Below are 16,237 nucleotides of genomic sequence, written 5' to 3' on the forward strand. Positions count from 1 at the left end.
CCTGTCCCAGTCTGTACTGGCAACTCAGTCAAGATTGTTGACTCACTGATTATAGCCACACACTATGCTCACAAATTTGTGTTTTTAGCAATGACAGATTAACCATAAAATCAACTACTAACCTGTGAGTGCTTTAAGAGGCAGACAGTGTGATTTGAGGTCCTCTTTCCATGTTAACAACATTCTCATTTCAGACGGATAGTCCCCTTTTCTTGGAATGTTGAGTGTCTGCTTATGTTGTTGAATAACCACACGGCTTTATCTGTCTTCAGAGTCCAGAAAATAATTCCCATGGGTGAATTTGCTCAGTAGACTTTTCCTCTCTAGGCATTACGACTTATTCTCCTATCATCCCAACCCCACGTGGCATTTGAGTAAATGATATTGTAAGTCAGATTTTGCCAGCTGTGTTGACACTGCTGAAAAAGAGAGATTGCCTGAAATTATGGATTTTAGTCCTCTGACAGCCATTGTTTGGATATTCAGTCTCCTCTTCTTGCCCCACTTTTATCATGGGAGGTGCTGAGCTTGCACGATGCCACACGCAAACTCTGACACCACCACCCGTGTTACTACAGAATAATTGAAAATTACGGTGGTAACTGATGCAGCCCCACAGCAGTAGCCTCAGATGAAGAGACTCTATCATAGAAGAAAAATGCCCCTTCTCCTGAGGCAGAGTGGCCGAGCTTCCCCAGACTGCAACCGCAGCCCCTCCCCCAAAGACTGGGCTGCATAGGGGAGCCGGGTGTGCGGAGGGCTCCAGGTCTCGCCCGAGTCTTTTCAGACTTCCGTTTGTGTCTGTGGGGAAGCGGGGCCATCAACAGCGACATCTTTGAAGACACAGGACAGCAGTCCCCACTCTTTGGCCCTCTGCGTTGTGCCTGACTCACCCATTTTATCTCTTTCCTCTCATAAAAGGCAGAGAGAGGGGCTGTGTCTCTGTGTGGTTCTTTTTCATTATGATTTCTTGGTTCAGGTCATCACTGAGATCTGAATCCAGTTGAAGCTGACTTTGCAAAGGGCAGGTACAAGGAAGGGGACAGAGGCGATCTCGCCTGCGGGGCACAGCACATCCCTTTGACTCCTCAGCCTAGGCTGTCCCCAGTCAAGTTGTATCGTGAACAAAGTCAGTAGAGAAGATTAGCCCCACCATGTTCTGAATAACAGTCAGGTGGGTGGCCCGTCGTCTATGCCACATTGGAGAAAATACTTAGAGAACTGACACTTAGATTCCATATTCCAGTTGGCAAAATTGGTTTGGAGCCCAGTACCAAATCTGTTGGAAACATTTTATTTTTTTATTTTTATTTTTTTAAAGATTTTTATTTATTTATTTGACAGAGAGAGATCACAAGTAGGCAGAGAGGCAAGCAGAGAGAGTGAGAGGGAAGCAGGCTCCCCGCCGAGCAGAGAGCCCGATGCGGGACTCGATCCCAGGACCCTGAGATCATGACCCGAGCCGAAGGCAGTGGCCTAAACCACTGAGCCACCCAGGCGCCCCTGTTGGAAACATTTTATTCTCTCTAGCCCACCTTCAGCTGAATTTGGGTTAAGAAATTAATCAGATACAGAATGACCACAGATGGGACATTTAAAAATAACCTTTCAAACACCATAGAATTCCTTCTTGACTGGGGGACAAGGGGTTATTCATATACGTAGAATTTGTCAGAGAATATATAATTTAAAAGACCAGATAAGAGGATAAGTAATGTGATTGACAATGAAATATAGGATATACAAAACAAGCTAAGTGACTTCTCTACCTTTAGCATTTATCAGTGAGTAGCAATGAAAGGACAACATTAAAATGTAATTAATAAGCAGAAGTGCTTATTCGCTTCTTTTTTTATTCAACCTGAACCCTTAAAAAAAAACAACATCTGTGGGACTATTCTGTTGTTCTTTTTTCCCCCCAGCCCAATTTGGTATGGTCAGAACATAGAAAACTGAACTGAAAGCCAAGTTTCTTGATAGCATGGCATTTGGACAGCTATTTGACTTAGTGATCCTGTACAGGTTAGTAGCAAAGCTGAAATAAGCTCTCTCCTTTTGGGGGAAACAAGATGGTATTTTGCTGGATGCTAGAATTTTATCACTTTGGAAAAAAAAAAAAAAAAGGTGCTTGAGAGACCTAAGAGTATAAAAGCATTTGAGATCTCAGAAGGAGTTTAAATCAATGCGCTGCCACAGTTACAGAGCAGATGAAAGAACCTGCTGTCTCAATTGCCAGGAAACTACTTAGAAACTCTCACTTTGATTTCTTTACGGAGTCTGTTACATTACTGCTAAATATAATATATAGGGACATCGCGACTTTGATGTTGTACACCTTCAACAAATGGAAACTAATATGATAGAACAACTAAGATTGGTGGTTTTATGTGGATATACAAATATATACCCGTCTGGCTCCTTATGCACTATGTATCTCCAGGGGCTGTCTTTTCACCTATAGCTTTATAAAATTATAATTTTGGTGTTTTATTCATGAATTCTAGTAAGTGCCATGTTTATGTAGCACCAAAAACTCATAGGGAGATATTGTTATTCTGAATTATTACCTTTACAATATGTATTGTACAGCAGTTTCAAAAATTATAATGTAGTTTTATATGTCTGCTTAGAAGTACTGGACAGAAATCAACTCAGTGAGGGATGACTGATTCGGTGCCTTTAGAACATCTGGTGTTTTTGCTCAGTGGGTGTGGACAGATGAAATTAGAAACTGCATTTCCATCCAACAACAGCAGAGGTCTGTTTTCCAGTTTTCGTCATAAACCTTCAAGTGATCGCCCCATTATTAAAATCCTGGCATTTAAAAAATCTGTGGATTTCTGCCATAATTCATTAATAATAAACTTGAAATCATTTTTAGTAATGTGCTTCTTCTTATGGAAATTATAAGTATGTGCTTCTTTAATTCTGTGAGACATCAAATTTAAGATTGTGAAATTTACAGAAGGGAGACGCTCTTAAGGGTCTCCTGACTTCTTTTTTTTTTTTAATATTTTATTTATTTAACAGAGAGAAATCACAACTAGGCAGAGAGGCAGGCAGAGAGAGAGGAGGAAGCAGGCTCCCTGCGGAGCAGAGAGCCTGACGTGGGGCTCGATCCCAGGAGAGGGTCTCCTGACTTCTAAAGATCTTTATTAGACTGTTGGCTCTAACACCTACTAATCTTTTGCGTTGGGGCAAAGCATTCAATGTTTGGTTTTGATTTCCTCACTTACTAAGCACTTACTGGCACCTTCTCTGACCAAGGAAGATGATACTGGGGAGGCAGTGCTATACTGGAGAGAGCTTCAGGTCAGGTGGGGGGCCAGCGTTGCCTCTAACTAGCTGTGTGACCACAGATAGATCATTTAGCCTTTCTGGACTCCTAATCTGTGAAATAAGTTGGCTGGTCTGAAAACGTTCTAGAGTCCCTTGTGCCTTATTTGTTGGCATGCTTTGAAAACTGTAAATCACTATGTAAATATTTCTGACTTTTTGATAACATGCTTTGAAAACTATAAAGCACCAGATAAAATATTGCAGGTGTTTTACATTGTTTCAAAAGCTTAACGCTTTATCAAAATAAATTAGTAAGGGGAGTGCTTTGGATTTTTTTTTTTCTTTCCTGAGAAATCTTTAGGAATTGGATGCATAATCTTTCTTATTCAGTCTTTTATCTACAGACTGTGTTCATAGAAATACTCTTGAACTTTTCTTTAAAAATTTTTATTCGGTTATGTTAGTCACCATACAGTCTGTCATTAGTTTTTGATATAGTGTTCCAAGAGTCATTGTTTATGCACCATGCACATGTTATGCACCATGCACATTGTTTATGCTCCATGCAATACACGTCCTCCTTAATACCCATCACCAGGCTCACCCATCCCCCTGTCCCCCTCCCCTCTAAAACCCTCACTTTGTTTCTCAGAGTCCACAGTCTCTCAGTCTGATTTCCCGCCCTTCATTTTTCCCTTCCTTCTCCTAATGTCCTCCGTGCTATTCCTTACGTTCCAGAAGTAAGTGAAACCATGTGATAATTGACTCTCTCTGCTTGACTTATTTCACTCAGCATAATCTCCTCCAGTCCCATCCATGTTGATGGCAAAAGTTGGTATTCATCATTTCTGATGGCTAAGTAATATTCCATCGTATATATGGACCATATCTTCTTTATCCATTCATCTGTTGACGGGCATCTCGGCTCTTTCCACAGTTTGGCTATTATGGACATTGCTGCTATGAACATTGGGGTGCATATGGCCCTTCTTGAACTTCTTCCAGCTACATGAGACTCTGTTACTAGTATAGTTTGGAATGTGATAAACACTGCAGAAGAATTTCCTTTTTTTACTTAAATCCAGGTACCCTCCAATATTCCTTTTACTATTAAACCTATAGCAACTTAAAGACTACTTTGGATTCAATCAGAAACATATATTTTACTTGCAGATAGCCTGGTGGCACATATTTCTAAGACCTGGAGTGTAGTTTTTTCCACCTATGTGATAAGAAATGAAAAGCGGTAGTTAATGATCATGAATTCTTCTGTATTGCGTCTGGTAGTTTAAGATTCCTATTTAAGAACTTTGTTACATTTTGAAATATCATATGAGAGATTGCTGCTCTATTACACAAAGACATGGGCCAGTCTACGGTGTTCTAATTCTGTAGAACACCTCCTTGCCAAATTATTTACCTGGGATTAATATTGGTAATCCAATTTGGATTCAATTTGCTATCTTCCTAGTAAATTGTCTTTTACATTTCAAGGAAGTTGGTTTTTTTCATTCTAGGCAAAGTTGGCCTTTTCTTTCCATTTTGGCCTCGTGGACACTTTCAACTTTAAATTACCCAATAATAACTATGTGGTTTAGTACAATTCCTGTCCTTTCTGTTTGTAATTTCCACAGCACTGCCACCTACATAATACAGTTTGATCCCCACAACAAGAAATTAGATATTATCCTACGCTTTTTTTTTCAGATTGAGAGGTGGGAGAGGGAGACTCAAGCCTGATTAGCCCCAGTCACAGCTGCTAAATGACAGAGCGGGGTCTCAAACCTGGCTTCTGGCAACCAGACCAGAACTTTTTTTGAGATCTCTGCTCACCACAAATAAACACAATGTCCATAACCTTCTTTCACTGCATTAGACCAAAAAAGTATTAGGCTTAAAAAATTATATCTTGCCTAGTTCATGCTCTAATGATTTATTCATGTTACAAAATTTATTTTTGTGCCAATCTAGCTTACTAAGTACTAGCTACTATTTTATGACTTAAGCATGTTGCCTTTTAGTTTCCTATGTGCTATTCCCATTTTTAAGTAAAGAAAGTTGCTCATACTTATGCAACTATGATGCAGTTTAAACCTGATTCTGCTTGACTTCTGTGTGCATGCTCTTAGCCTCTGGGCTATAGGACTTGATATAGCATTAAAAAAAAAATCACTGGATTGGACTTGAAGAAATAGTTTTTCAAATTCAAGCTCTTTCCATTTTTAAAGGAAAAATATTATTCTCTCTCCTTCTTAACTTGCAGGTTTGTGCTGAGTACTGAAAGAAATAATGTAGGTAAAGGAGATTTTTTTAAGATGTAAATCCACCATAAATAGGTAATTTACTGTTAATGTGCTTAATCTCACTTAATGAGAAATAATGAGAAAGGAATAACACCCCACAACCCTCTGTCACCTTGCAGGTGTTTGTACACTCACTTTGCATAGGCAGGCTTTGACTAAATGTGCCTGCCTAAACCAAGAATTCAGGGCACTGTGTCAGACCTCTGGAGGAGGCTCTTCAGTGGCAATGGCATTTCATGACATTCAGTGGCAATAGGCATTTCATGACACTCCTCAACTCATGCTGCACAGGGGGCCACCACCTACTCAGGCCCTGCACGGGGCTGGTCCTGCTGAGAATCCAGGGGCCCCTATTTAAAACAGCTCACTATAGGGATATTCACGCTTATGGAAATAATTAATGGTGGCAATGATCCTTATAATGGCGCCTGATATCCTGCTGGGAAGAAAGATAAACCAGCCTTCACCATAAAGAACTTACAAATTATACTGAGCAAACATGTTAACACCTATTAAGAGTCCTAATCAGAGCTGTTAAACAAACAAAGAGATCTCATATAAAATATACCCATTTAGGAATAGCAGCTACATGTTTGGAGTTTTAAAAGGAGCCATTTACCTTGAAGATAGAGATAAAGGCCTCAGTGGAGTGTAAAGGTTAGGCAAGAACAAGGCACCTTTCTGAGCAAATCCATTCTCTGAGCATCAGATCCCATGGCTGGAGCTCTGTTCCCAAAGCTGTGCTTGCATCCTAAGATTTATTTTGGGTCTTATTACTATTTCATCAGAAAATTACTTGTCTCTCAGATGGAACTTATCATTATTAATAAGTAGTGCTTCTTTAAAGGCCATGAATATGTTGCTACCGTGTAATGGTAAAAATCAAGAAATTATTAGTTGTAAGAAATTCACTTTGCAGACAGCATTTCAGGTTAAGATAAGATTCATCCCTCCTGGTGCTTCAGATCTTGCTATTCCGAGGGTGACCCAGCAGCATCGATACCACTTGGGAGCTTGTCACAAATGCAGGATCTTGGGTCTCATTCCAAACCTGTGGAAACAGAATCTGCATTTCAATAAGATCCTCAGATAATTTATATGTGTATTGAAAGTTTAAAAGAAAATATCAGCATGCAGAGTTCCTACGATCAGGCATTCTATCAGGAAAATTAATAAGTTTAATCTTATCAGAAAGTAGAAATTAAATTACTCATTTTAGGAAGGTATACAAATAGTCTGACATTTGCCTTACGATGAAACGTACCTGAAGTGATCGCTTCAAACACCTATGTCTGATGGCAGCTTCCAGTGTTTCCAGCATAGCACACCATCCCAGCCATGTTCAGTCGCCATGTTGTAGTCTCTTCTCCCTCTTGAGGTTTTATTTCCCTTCACCTACTCAGAATAGCTCCCTAATATGTGACACAGCAACACTTTAGGATGGGAACATAGGAGAGGGTAGGAAAGAGGTAGTCTTCCCAGTCTTTTTTTTTTTTTTTTAATATTTTACTTATTTGACAGAGAGGAATCACAAGTAGACAGAGAGGCAGGCAGAGAGAGAGAGGGAAGCAGACTCCCTGCTGAGCAGAGAGCACCATGTGGGACTCGATCCCAGGATCCTGAGATTATGACCTGAGCCAAAGGCAGCAGCTTAACTCACTGAGCCACCCAGGCGCCCCGTAGTCTTCCCAGTCTTGAGGCCCACCATGTTCTTCCATAGTTAAAAATGCGCCAGGGCTATGTTAATTTACTTCAATTAAAACATAATAAAATGAAATGAAATAAAATATAAAATAAAATACATCAAGTCTGCTCTTGACCACTACAGCACTATGGAGCTTAGTCTACCATATACAAATTGTGCCATGTTTGTGGATTAAGAGCATTAGTGGCTTTTGTATCTTCTCATTGGACAACTCAGGATAAATGAGATTTAACATTACCATTCATATGTTACAAAGTATCTAGATACCTTTTAGCAAGCAAGGTTTTACAACAATCATGAACATCCCTATAAAGAACATGATATGGTGTGTTTTCAAAATTTGATGTCTTATGGTCATATGGGGAACTATTTTAAGACTAGAGTAAAATTATACCAGAAGCATATACTACAAAAAATTGGAATCTCATTGTGAATGAAGTAGGTAAAGTAAGGCATCAGTTGACTTACAGTTAAAAAAAATCCTGTGGAGGAAATTATAATGATGTTTTTCATCATTGTTCTCAAAAAAATCAACTCTAAGAAAGTTATGAGGCCTAATTAATACTCAAATTGTTCTTCCTAAGAAAAAGTTTTTTTTAATGTAATATAATGGGCTTCATAGAAAATATTCTTCTCTGTATTTATTCAGTTCTCTTTTCTACATTGTAGTAACATACAGCTCTTCAGAATAGGAAATGAAGGATTTTTGTTCCTGCTTTTGGAGGTGTCTTTGGTAATAATTAACCTAAAAGTGTTTTTCTAAATCCATTAAATTCAAGCTCTAACTCAAAGCCCAACACAGACTTTCAAGTTTATTTTTATTGGAAGTATCCTAATTTTTCAGATTCAGTTTCCTTTACTCTGGAATTTTTAAAATTCTTTATTTTCTAAAATAAAGTTAAAATACCTCTTCTGAATTACCTAGGTACTCCACATATATTTATTAAGAGCAAAGTAAGAGACAAACACTGTGCTTGACACTGGGGATAATACGGTGACCAAGATAAGTAACAGGTTCCTCCCGCCTGGAGCTTCAGCCTGTTTGGGGAGTGAGCTGTACATCAAATGCAATAGTTAGAAGGGAAAAAATGTAGTCGTAATTGAAGGCCTTAACCTATTCTGGGCTCTTGGAGGCCTCCTCAAAGAAGTTATATTTACGATGATAAGGGAAGGGGCCAGTAGTCAACCATGGGTAGAAGGGAAAAATTTTCTAGACAGCAAGAGTTTATGAAAAAGTCTCAAGGCAAAGTAAGAACGTGGCAGATGTGAGGAAGAGAGCAAAGACCTGGGTGATTGGAGCATAGTGAACAAAAAGAAGAACACCAGTAGACGAAGCTGAAAAGGGAGGCGGGGTCAGTGGTGCTCAAGTTAGTGATGAACAGCATTCCAGCCTTGGCAGTACCACCTCTGGGCATGAGAACTACCTCCAGGCAGTGCATCCCAAAGGACAGAAAATGAGAGAGTTAAAAGATTGTTTCTTATGCTATGCTACATTGGATTCTTTGTAAATCCAACTGACTGGATCTGATTTTTTACAGCTGTTCTAAGGTTTGCCTGGATGTACAGTGAACTGCACATATCTAAAGTGTCCAATCTGGCCATTTTTGAAATGCATGTATACCTGTGAGGCCATCACCACATCAAGTTTATGGAAGTAGTCGCTGTCCCTGGAAGTTTCCTTGTGCCTCTTTATAGCCCCTCCCTCCCCACCACTCCCATCCCCACAAAATGATTGATAAGCCATGCTTGGAACAGTGCCTGGAACACAAATTGCTTTTCTTGAATAGATGCAAAGTGAGTCCATTTGGAGAATTAGCTCTTAGATGGACATTTGGTTGATTGCTCCATCTTTTCTAGGTATGCAGTGCTGTTCAGAATCAGGATTTCACTGTCATCCAAGACTACTGCACTGGCCTCAGAGCCCTGCTGTATCTGAAAAGCATTGAAGAACTACAAGACTGGGATGGGCAGAGTCCAGCTACCGTGAGTCACCAGAAAGGGAAACCAGTTCCCCGTATTGCAGAACTCATGGGAAAGGTATGGATGGACTCACTTCTCCTCTTGTCCTTAAGAACTCTACCTCGGGTGCTTTCTACATCAGGTCTTGTTTTCCTTCCCACTATCTCATTAACAGAGGAAACACAGTGCCTTTTGGATGTTATTTCTGTAGTGGAATCGTTCTGAAGGAGGCTTGATTACAGCTATATGATAGGTCCGTGAGTTACATTTTTATAAAACCAATATAACACAAGGTCATGCAAAGGAAAAAAGATTGAAGTTTGTAGTGTGAAGTGCCTCCAGATTCTTGCTTACTGTGGTGATGACTGGCATTCTCTCCAGTGGGAGGCTGGAGATTTCTTTATTCTTTAACAAGCTCTGGAAATTATAACATTACCTTTTTATTTTCAAGACAATCAAATCACTGGAGCCCTGAATAATATGATGAAGTTTTTAAAATTAAAATCTAATCAGTATCTTTTGTAACTGCTTCCGCTATGTGGTTAAACCTGGGCTCAAAAGGTTATGTCCCAACTTTCTCACTAACTGCTATTTTCAGAGAAATATATACTACATTTACATTTTGTATAATATAGTGATTTTAGCAAATCTTTTCTAAAACAACATTCAGCATTTTGCCTTTGTATTTCCTTTGTGTTATTCTAAATAGACAACCATTGTCAGAAGACGTTTCTTGAGTCCTGAATGAGGGGAGGAAAAAATTATAATTCTTAGTCTTTTCAGCTTGTCACTACATCAATAATTAACATTAAAAAAAGAAAGGCAAGTATAAAAAGATTCTTTAAGGAAGCATTTAATAATTCAAATGAATCTTAACTTTAAACAGGTCACATGGAAAAGAATGGAAAACAAAAACCCTGGATACCCTGCTTCGGATGGCAGGAGTAGAGACTCTGAAAGAATAAGAGAAACATCATATAACTGACTTGGATTTGGCTACTTCTAATAGAAACTATGACTCCCCTCCCAGGTAGCCAAAAACAAAGGCTTCTTGAAAAATAATGTACATGATTGCAAGTCCAGTAATGAAAAACAAAAGGGAGAAAGAAAGAAAATCTTACAGTGCGAACTCCTAGAAAATATCGTGATGAATGACTCCATGAGTGGCAATCAAACAGAAAAGAGAGTGGGTGGCATTAATATTTATAATATTGTAATTAGCAAGACTGTGCCTAAGCAGCATTATTAATGTAACTAATCATATTATCATAAACTGAGTCTGCAGTATTTAGACAGTGAGTGCTCTTGCCTTTATCAATGACCATCCATATCTGGAGGTTGTTCATAGCGTAAAAAAAAAAAAAAAATTTTTTTCTCACAAATAACTTTACACTCGTTCAGTGTAAATATCCCAAGTAAATTGGTTCTGACACAGTAGTTTTGATGGTTTATGACTATTCCGTAAAAGCATCGTCTCAGATTCGAGCGGTCACCGTGTAAGCTGAAATGTTAAGTAGGCACATTGCACTGTGCTGTTTTGTCTTTAAAGGACTTCCACACTCATCTCAAAACTTACATATTCAAATAAAAGATGAATAATGATGGAGACACTTCTGTCAATGACATAAGTGGAAATTGATTTTCTGATAGATGGAATCTAGATTCTGGCTTTTTTTTTTTTTTTTTTTTTTTTTTTGGTGAGCCCAGACTTCATCAAAATCATGTCATTTTCAGCATTATCATTTTAAAAAGGTTTTTTTTTTCCACATAGATTTTGCCTGTGTGATTATATTAGCGATTCAGTGTTCAACCCCAAGTTGAGGAACTAGCAGTTGGTCTGGTTGTAGAGCTATGCTCCTGGATACCCCAGTGTGGGCTGATGTGACCAAAACAACAGGGGATGGTCCCCTTGAGCTTAATGTCCCTAACAGTGAATCAATGCACACTGGATCCAGGGTACAGGGGGGCTTTCCTAACTGTTCCTTCGTGGTGCTGCCAGTGTGGGGTGCCTATCTTCGAAAATAGCTCGGATTGTTCTCTCGTTAGTTGAAGAATAGGATGCTGTTCTTTACAGTGTTTTCATGTTACAGGGTAAACAAGAGATGGTGTAGACCCTTTTCAGAAGGACCTGCTAGAAGTAGCTGGCTTCTTTAGGTAGGAAAAAATTTGTTTGGAAAGTACAATTGTGACCCTACTTAATCTTTCACTCAGAGGTCAGGCTAGAATAAATTAGAGTAGAAATTTAGAAGAAACCAATTACAGTACGGTGTTTGAAGATGGAGAGAAATGAGACGTTGGCTATGGAAACAAGGATTTGGCCAAATTAGTTGTGTTATCTTTTAAGTAATTAGTATCTTTAATATAATCTCCCTTTGCATACCCTCACTTATCAATTCTTTAAACTTCCCAAGCGATGTTTCTGTAGGTGGCTTTGAAAAGGCAAGAAGTCAGGCATTTATAGTTTGCTCTGCTCTTATGGTGCAAGGTGTATAAATCTGTACCCGCAAACATGAGAGCAGACCCCATAAAAAGAGCAGCCGCCGCTTTGCACACCACAGAGCAGTGGGTCTCAAACTGCTGGTGCTTAAAAACCATGTGGCACACTTGTGAAAAATGCAGATTCTCTGGCTCCACTCCCAGAGTTGCTGACTCAGTGGGTCAGACGTGTGTCCAGGAACCCATCTTGTCACATGGTAGTTCTGATGGACGGATCCAAGGACCCACATTGCCAAAAGTAACAAAGAAGAGAATAGCAACAGAATAGCATTAGAGACTGAGAAGTGAGCTGTGAGCACAACACAAGCTTTTCTTGGTGGAGGAAGCCGGCACCAAATGATGTTGAGCTAGAAGAGAAGTGAAATAGAGAATCAGGCAAGGAAGTCCAGAGAAGCAGTGAACTAAGTTCTGAATGGCCAGTGCTCTGAAAGTACCTGGTGAGGAAATCAGGGCAGGGAATTAGTACAGCAGTTAGGTCCAAGACACGTAAGCAAAAAGAATCATGAGGACAGAGATGCTTTGCCATCAAAGACGTAACATCCCCAGTCCATGCAGACAGTCAGCAGTGATGAAATCTGGGAGGATAAGGAAGCAGAGGCTATTCCCAGGATCTTCAGAAAGGAGGGGTCTCTGCAGCAGAGTGCCCGCTTGGTTTATACTCGGTAATCTCAAGGCCTCCTTCCCCCTGGTGACAATCTAGGCGGCTCAGTTGAAGTGAAGTAGTTGTTTGCCACACACCGGACAGAGGTTCCTAGCAGAGACCAAAGTCAGACTGGTGGGTTTGCGTGATGTTTTGTTACTTAACTAGGTAAGCAAGTTGGACAAGTTAATTAATCTCTCCAAGTCTCTTTCTAAAACTATCAAATGAAGATAATCACAATCTAAGTCCAGAGTCCCTCATTAATAATTCTGAAATCCAAAAAATCCTGAAACCAGGTGTTTCATTTGGCAGCAAAGATGACCTGAACTGATGTGAGACTATTATTAATTTTTATTTAATTCTTTCTAGAGTGAACATTTACGTGTTTACTGCAGAGAGACTAATGTGTTTGATTCCAGGTTGCTAACCCACATCTTGCTGGGGTATTAGGTAAAATGTGGCACGCTCACCATTTTACTTTTCTAAAGCACCCCCCGAAAATTCTGAATTCTGAGATGTAATTGGCCCCAACGGTTTTGATTAAGAGGTTGTGAAGAATATTTAATTGAAACTATAACTGCAAGTATAACTTTATCCACAAATTCTTCTTTAGAGTTGGAGGCAAAATATCTATTTTAGTGATATCAGAAAATGAAATATTAGTATTTGGAATTTTTAGATGTGGCAAATCACAGTATGTTGAGATTATTTGCTTGGGAAATATGAAAGAAATCGGATGCTCCAAAATTAAAACAGAAATTTTGCAATCAAAAAGCATGGAAGGAAATAATTTCTTTCTCTTTCTTTTTTTTTTTTTTTTTTTTTTTTTTTTTTGGTGCTTAAGATGAGAATAGGATTCCTAAGCAAGAGCCCTCGAAAGGGAAACAGTACAGGCCAAAACTACTGATTGGTTGGGATCTGCATGCATTTTCACTTTCTGTTCCCTACATCTGGAATGTCTTTCCCGCTCACTGAAGAGAAATTCGCAAGAACCCCCTTCTCTTTGAGTTATTCTTTGAGCTCGACACCAGAATTAATTTCTCCTTTTCTTCAGCCTTAGTTGTAACAAGTATCACACAGCATTTGGATTTTTAAATGTCTTTTTCCCCTACCAGATAGCAAGCCCACTTCCCAATTCCTTCGACACCTACTGATAAACAGTAAGGACTCAGTAAATGCCGCTCATGTCAATGAATGGTAAGAAAACAGCGAAGTGGTAGCATTAAAAACCAGTAGTCATTTGACTTGCCAAGCCATTGCTTTCCCCATCACATCAGAAATGAAATGAGTGTAAGAAGAAAAAAATAACTTTGAGCTTAAAGTCCTATTCCATGTGTGAACCTAGTTTTGTAAAATGAGATGGAAAGAAGTCAGAGTGGAGTGAGGTGGGCAGGTGAGCAACCTTTATTCCTTCTTAACTTAGCAAAATACCTCGAGTCTAAGTTTCTTGAGGGCTCAGACCACACACTGTGTGCCCATGTCTGACACGACATGTACCACTAGGAGCAGTGGCATGGTAGCTGAGTTGCTGAATAAATATATTGATCCATCACTTATTTATTGTAAGATGTAAATGTCACTTCCTTTGTGAAGTCATCTATGACCCTCTTCTCTGTCTGGGAAAATTGAGTCCCTCATTTCTCAACTGGTATTGCAGTTATTATATTACCTTCTGGTTATATGTCTTCTTGTTCATCACCGAAGTTATTATGAGCATCTTGAAAACAGAGACGATACCGTATTTATACTTGAATTTTCAAACACCTAGTACAATGCTGCATGGTTATAGAATTAAACTGCACAAACTATCTGCAGTGTCCTTATTTGGAAGGAAAAAAGAAAGGCAGTTTATTACTAAAATTCCAGCCAGTCCCTTTCAAGAATAGCAGAGATTGTAGAAACAACAAACATGCCAGATTACTTTCAGTAGGTATTTAAACATGGTGAAATATACATCGGTGATTTAACCAGTGAATATAGTCTGTACTCATTAAAAAGCTTTCATTAGGATAAAATCAGGAAAACTGTCAATGTGTTTGTATAGCACCTCTTAAAATAAGGCTTTATTTTGATGATAGAAACAAAATATGTACATCCATTTGACCAGATACATCATTCTCATGTCATTTTAAAGCCACAAGTGATTTTATAAAACTATTGCTCTCTGATTATAATATTTTATTTTTTAATATTTTATTTCTTTATTTGACAGAGAGAGAGAGAATGGGCACAAGGACGGGGAGCGGCAGAGGGAGAGGGGGAAGTAGGCTCCCCATAGAGCAGAGAGCCTGACATGGGGCTTGATCTCAGGACCTTGGGATCATGACCTGAGCCTAAGGCAGACATTTAATTGACTGAACCACCTAAGTCCCCCCTGGTTGTGCTATTTTATATGTAAATGTCTAACCATCTATTTATTTGTTTCTGACATGTTATCCAACCCAGAGAACAAAGAACTGTCCAAAGGGACCATATGACGTCATGAGCATGACCATTACTAGAGGCCTACTAACAGCAGTCTTAGAGGCAAAAGAGTAGTAGTACCTCCTCTTCACAACTTTAAAAGTTTTCTGTCTTCCATGCTATTTATTTTTTCATGTTTTTCATTTCTCCAAATTGAGATATGATTTGCAGAAAGAAAAATGCACAGGTCTTAAATGAACCATTTGATGAGTTTTGACAAAAACACACATCCATGCAATCCTCACTTCTGTCAAGATAGCAAACATTACCAACATCTCGGAAGACTTCCTTCTGCCTCTTCCCAGTCGTTACCTCTCCCACCTCTCCACCAGCAGAAGTAAAGGTAATTTAGTTTATATCATCATAGATTAGTTTGTTCGTATTCTGTAGCATCGTATAATTAGAATTCTAGAAGATGTATGTTTTTGTGTGTGTGGTTAGTTTCATTCAGCACAGTGGTTTGGAGATTCATCCCTGTTGTTGTTGTGGGTGTCAAGTAACTCATTTCTTTTTGTGGGTGAATAATACTTCATTGAATAAATATATCACAATTTGGCTATTCATTCAAAATGACATTTGAGCTTTTTCACTTTTCCAGTATTATAAGTATGTTTAAAATAAGCATTCAGGCATAACTGTTTTTGTGAATACCTATTTTCATTTCTCTTGACTAAGACTTAGGAGTGTAGTGTCTCCGTCCTAAAGGGATGTAAGAGCTTTAGAAGAAATTTGCCAACAGATTTCATAATGGTTGTACCATTTTATATTCCTGCCAACTGTGTGGTTGGGTGTTTCAGTTCTTTCACACTCCAGCCGATATTTGGCATTCTCTGTCTTCTTTGTTTGAACCATTATAGTACATGACCATTGGTATTTCATTATGATTTGAATTTTCATTTTCCTGAAAACTAATGATAATAAACACTTCCTTATTTTTTATTGGCCATCCATATACCTTTTCTGTTAAGTACTTATTCAAATCTTTTGCCTGCTTAAAAATTGTTGTTGTTGTTGTTTTTTTAACTGAATTTTCTTTACGTATTCCGGGTTCAAGTCTTTAGATGCAGAAAAAGAATTTATCAAAAATTCAACATCCACTCATACTAAAAACCTAGTTATAGAAGGTAACATGCTCAGTCTGATAAAGGATATGTACAAAAAATTATACAACAAAAATCATATTTAAATAGCAAATAAATAAACTTACTCTTCTAAGATCCAGAATTAGGATGGCATGTCCACTTTCATCACTTCTACCCAGTATTGTACTGGAGGTCCTAACTAGTGTAGTGAAAACATGAAATAAATGGCATTCAGATTGGAAACCTACTAAGACTATCATTTGCTGATGGTAATATATGGTAATATTGAATACATCAAAAATCCTCAAAA

At 38.6% G+C, this 16,237-nt stretch overlaps 1 protein-coding gene across 1 annotated transcript in view; it reads left to right on the forward strand.

Moving 5' to 3' along the window:
- Window positions 1-16,237, forward strand: part of DPYD (dihydropyrimidine dehydrogenase) — an 868,613-nt gene that overhangs the window by 733,898 nt on the left and 118,478 nt on the right. The window contains exon 20 of the mRNA XM_046016334.1: window positions 9,145-9,324. Coding sequence (XP_045872290.1) covers window positions 9,145-9,324 — 180 coding nt within the window. The remainder of the gene's footprint in view (window positions 1-9,144; window positions 9,325-16,237) is intronic.

This window comes from Meles meles, chromosome 1 (genome assembly GCF_922984935.1).
Source record: "Meles meles chromosome 1, mMelMel3.1 paternal haplotype, whole genome shotgun sequence".
NCBI lineage: Eukaryota > Metazoa > Chordata > Mammalia > Carnivora > Mustelidae > Meles > Meles meles.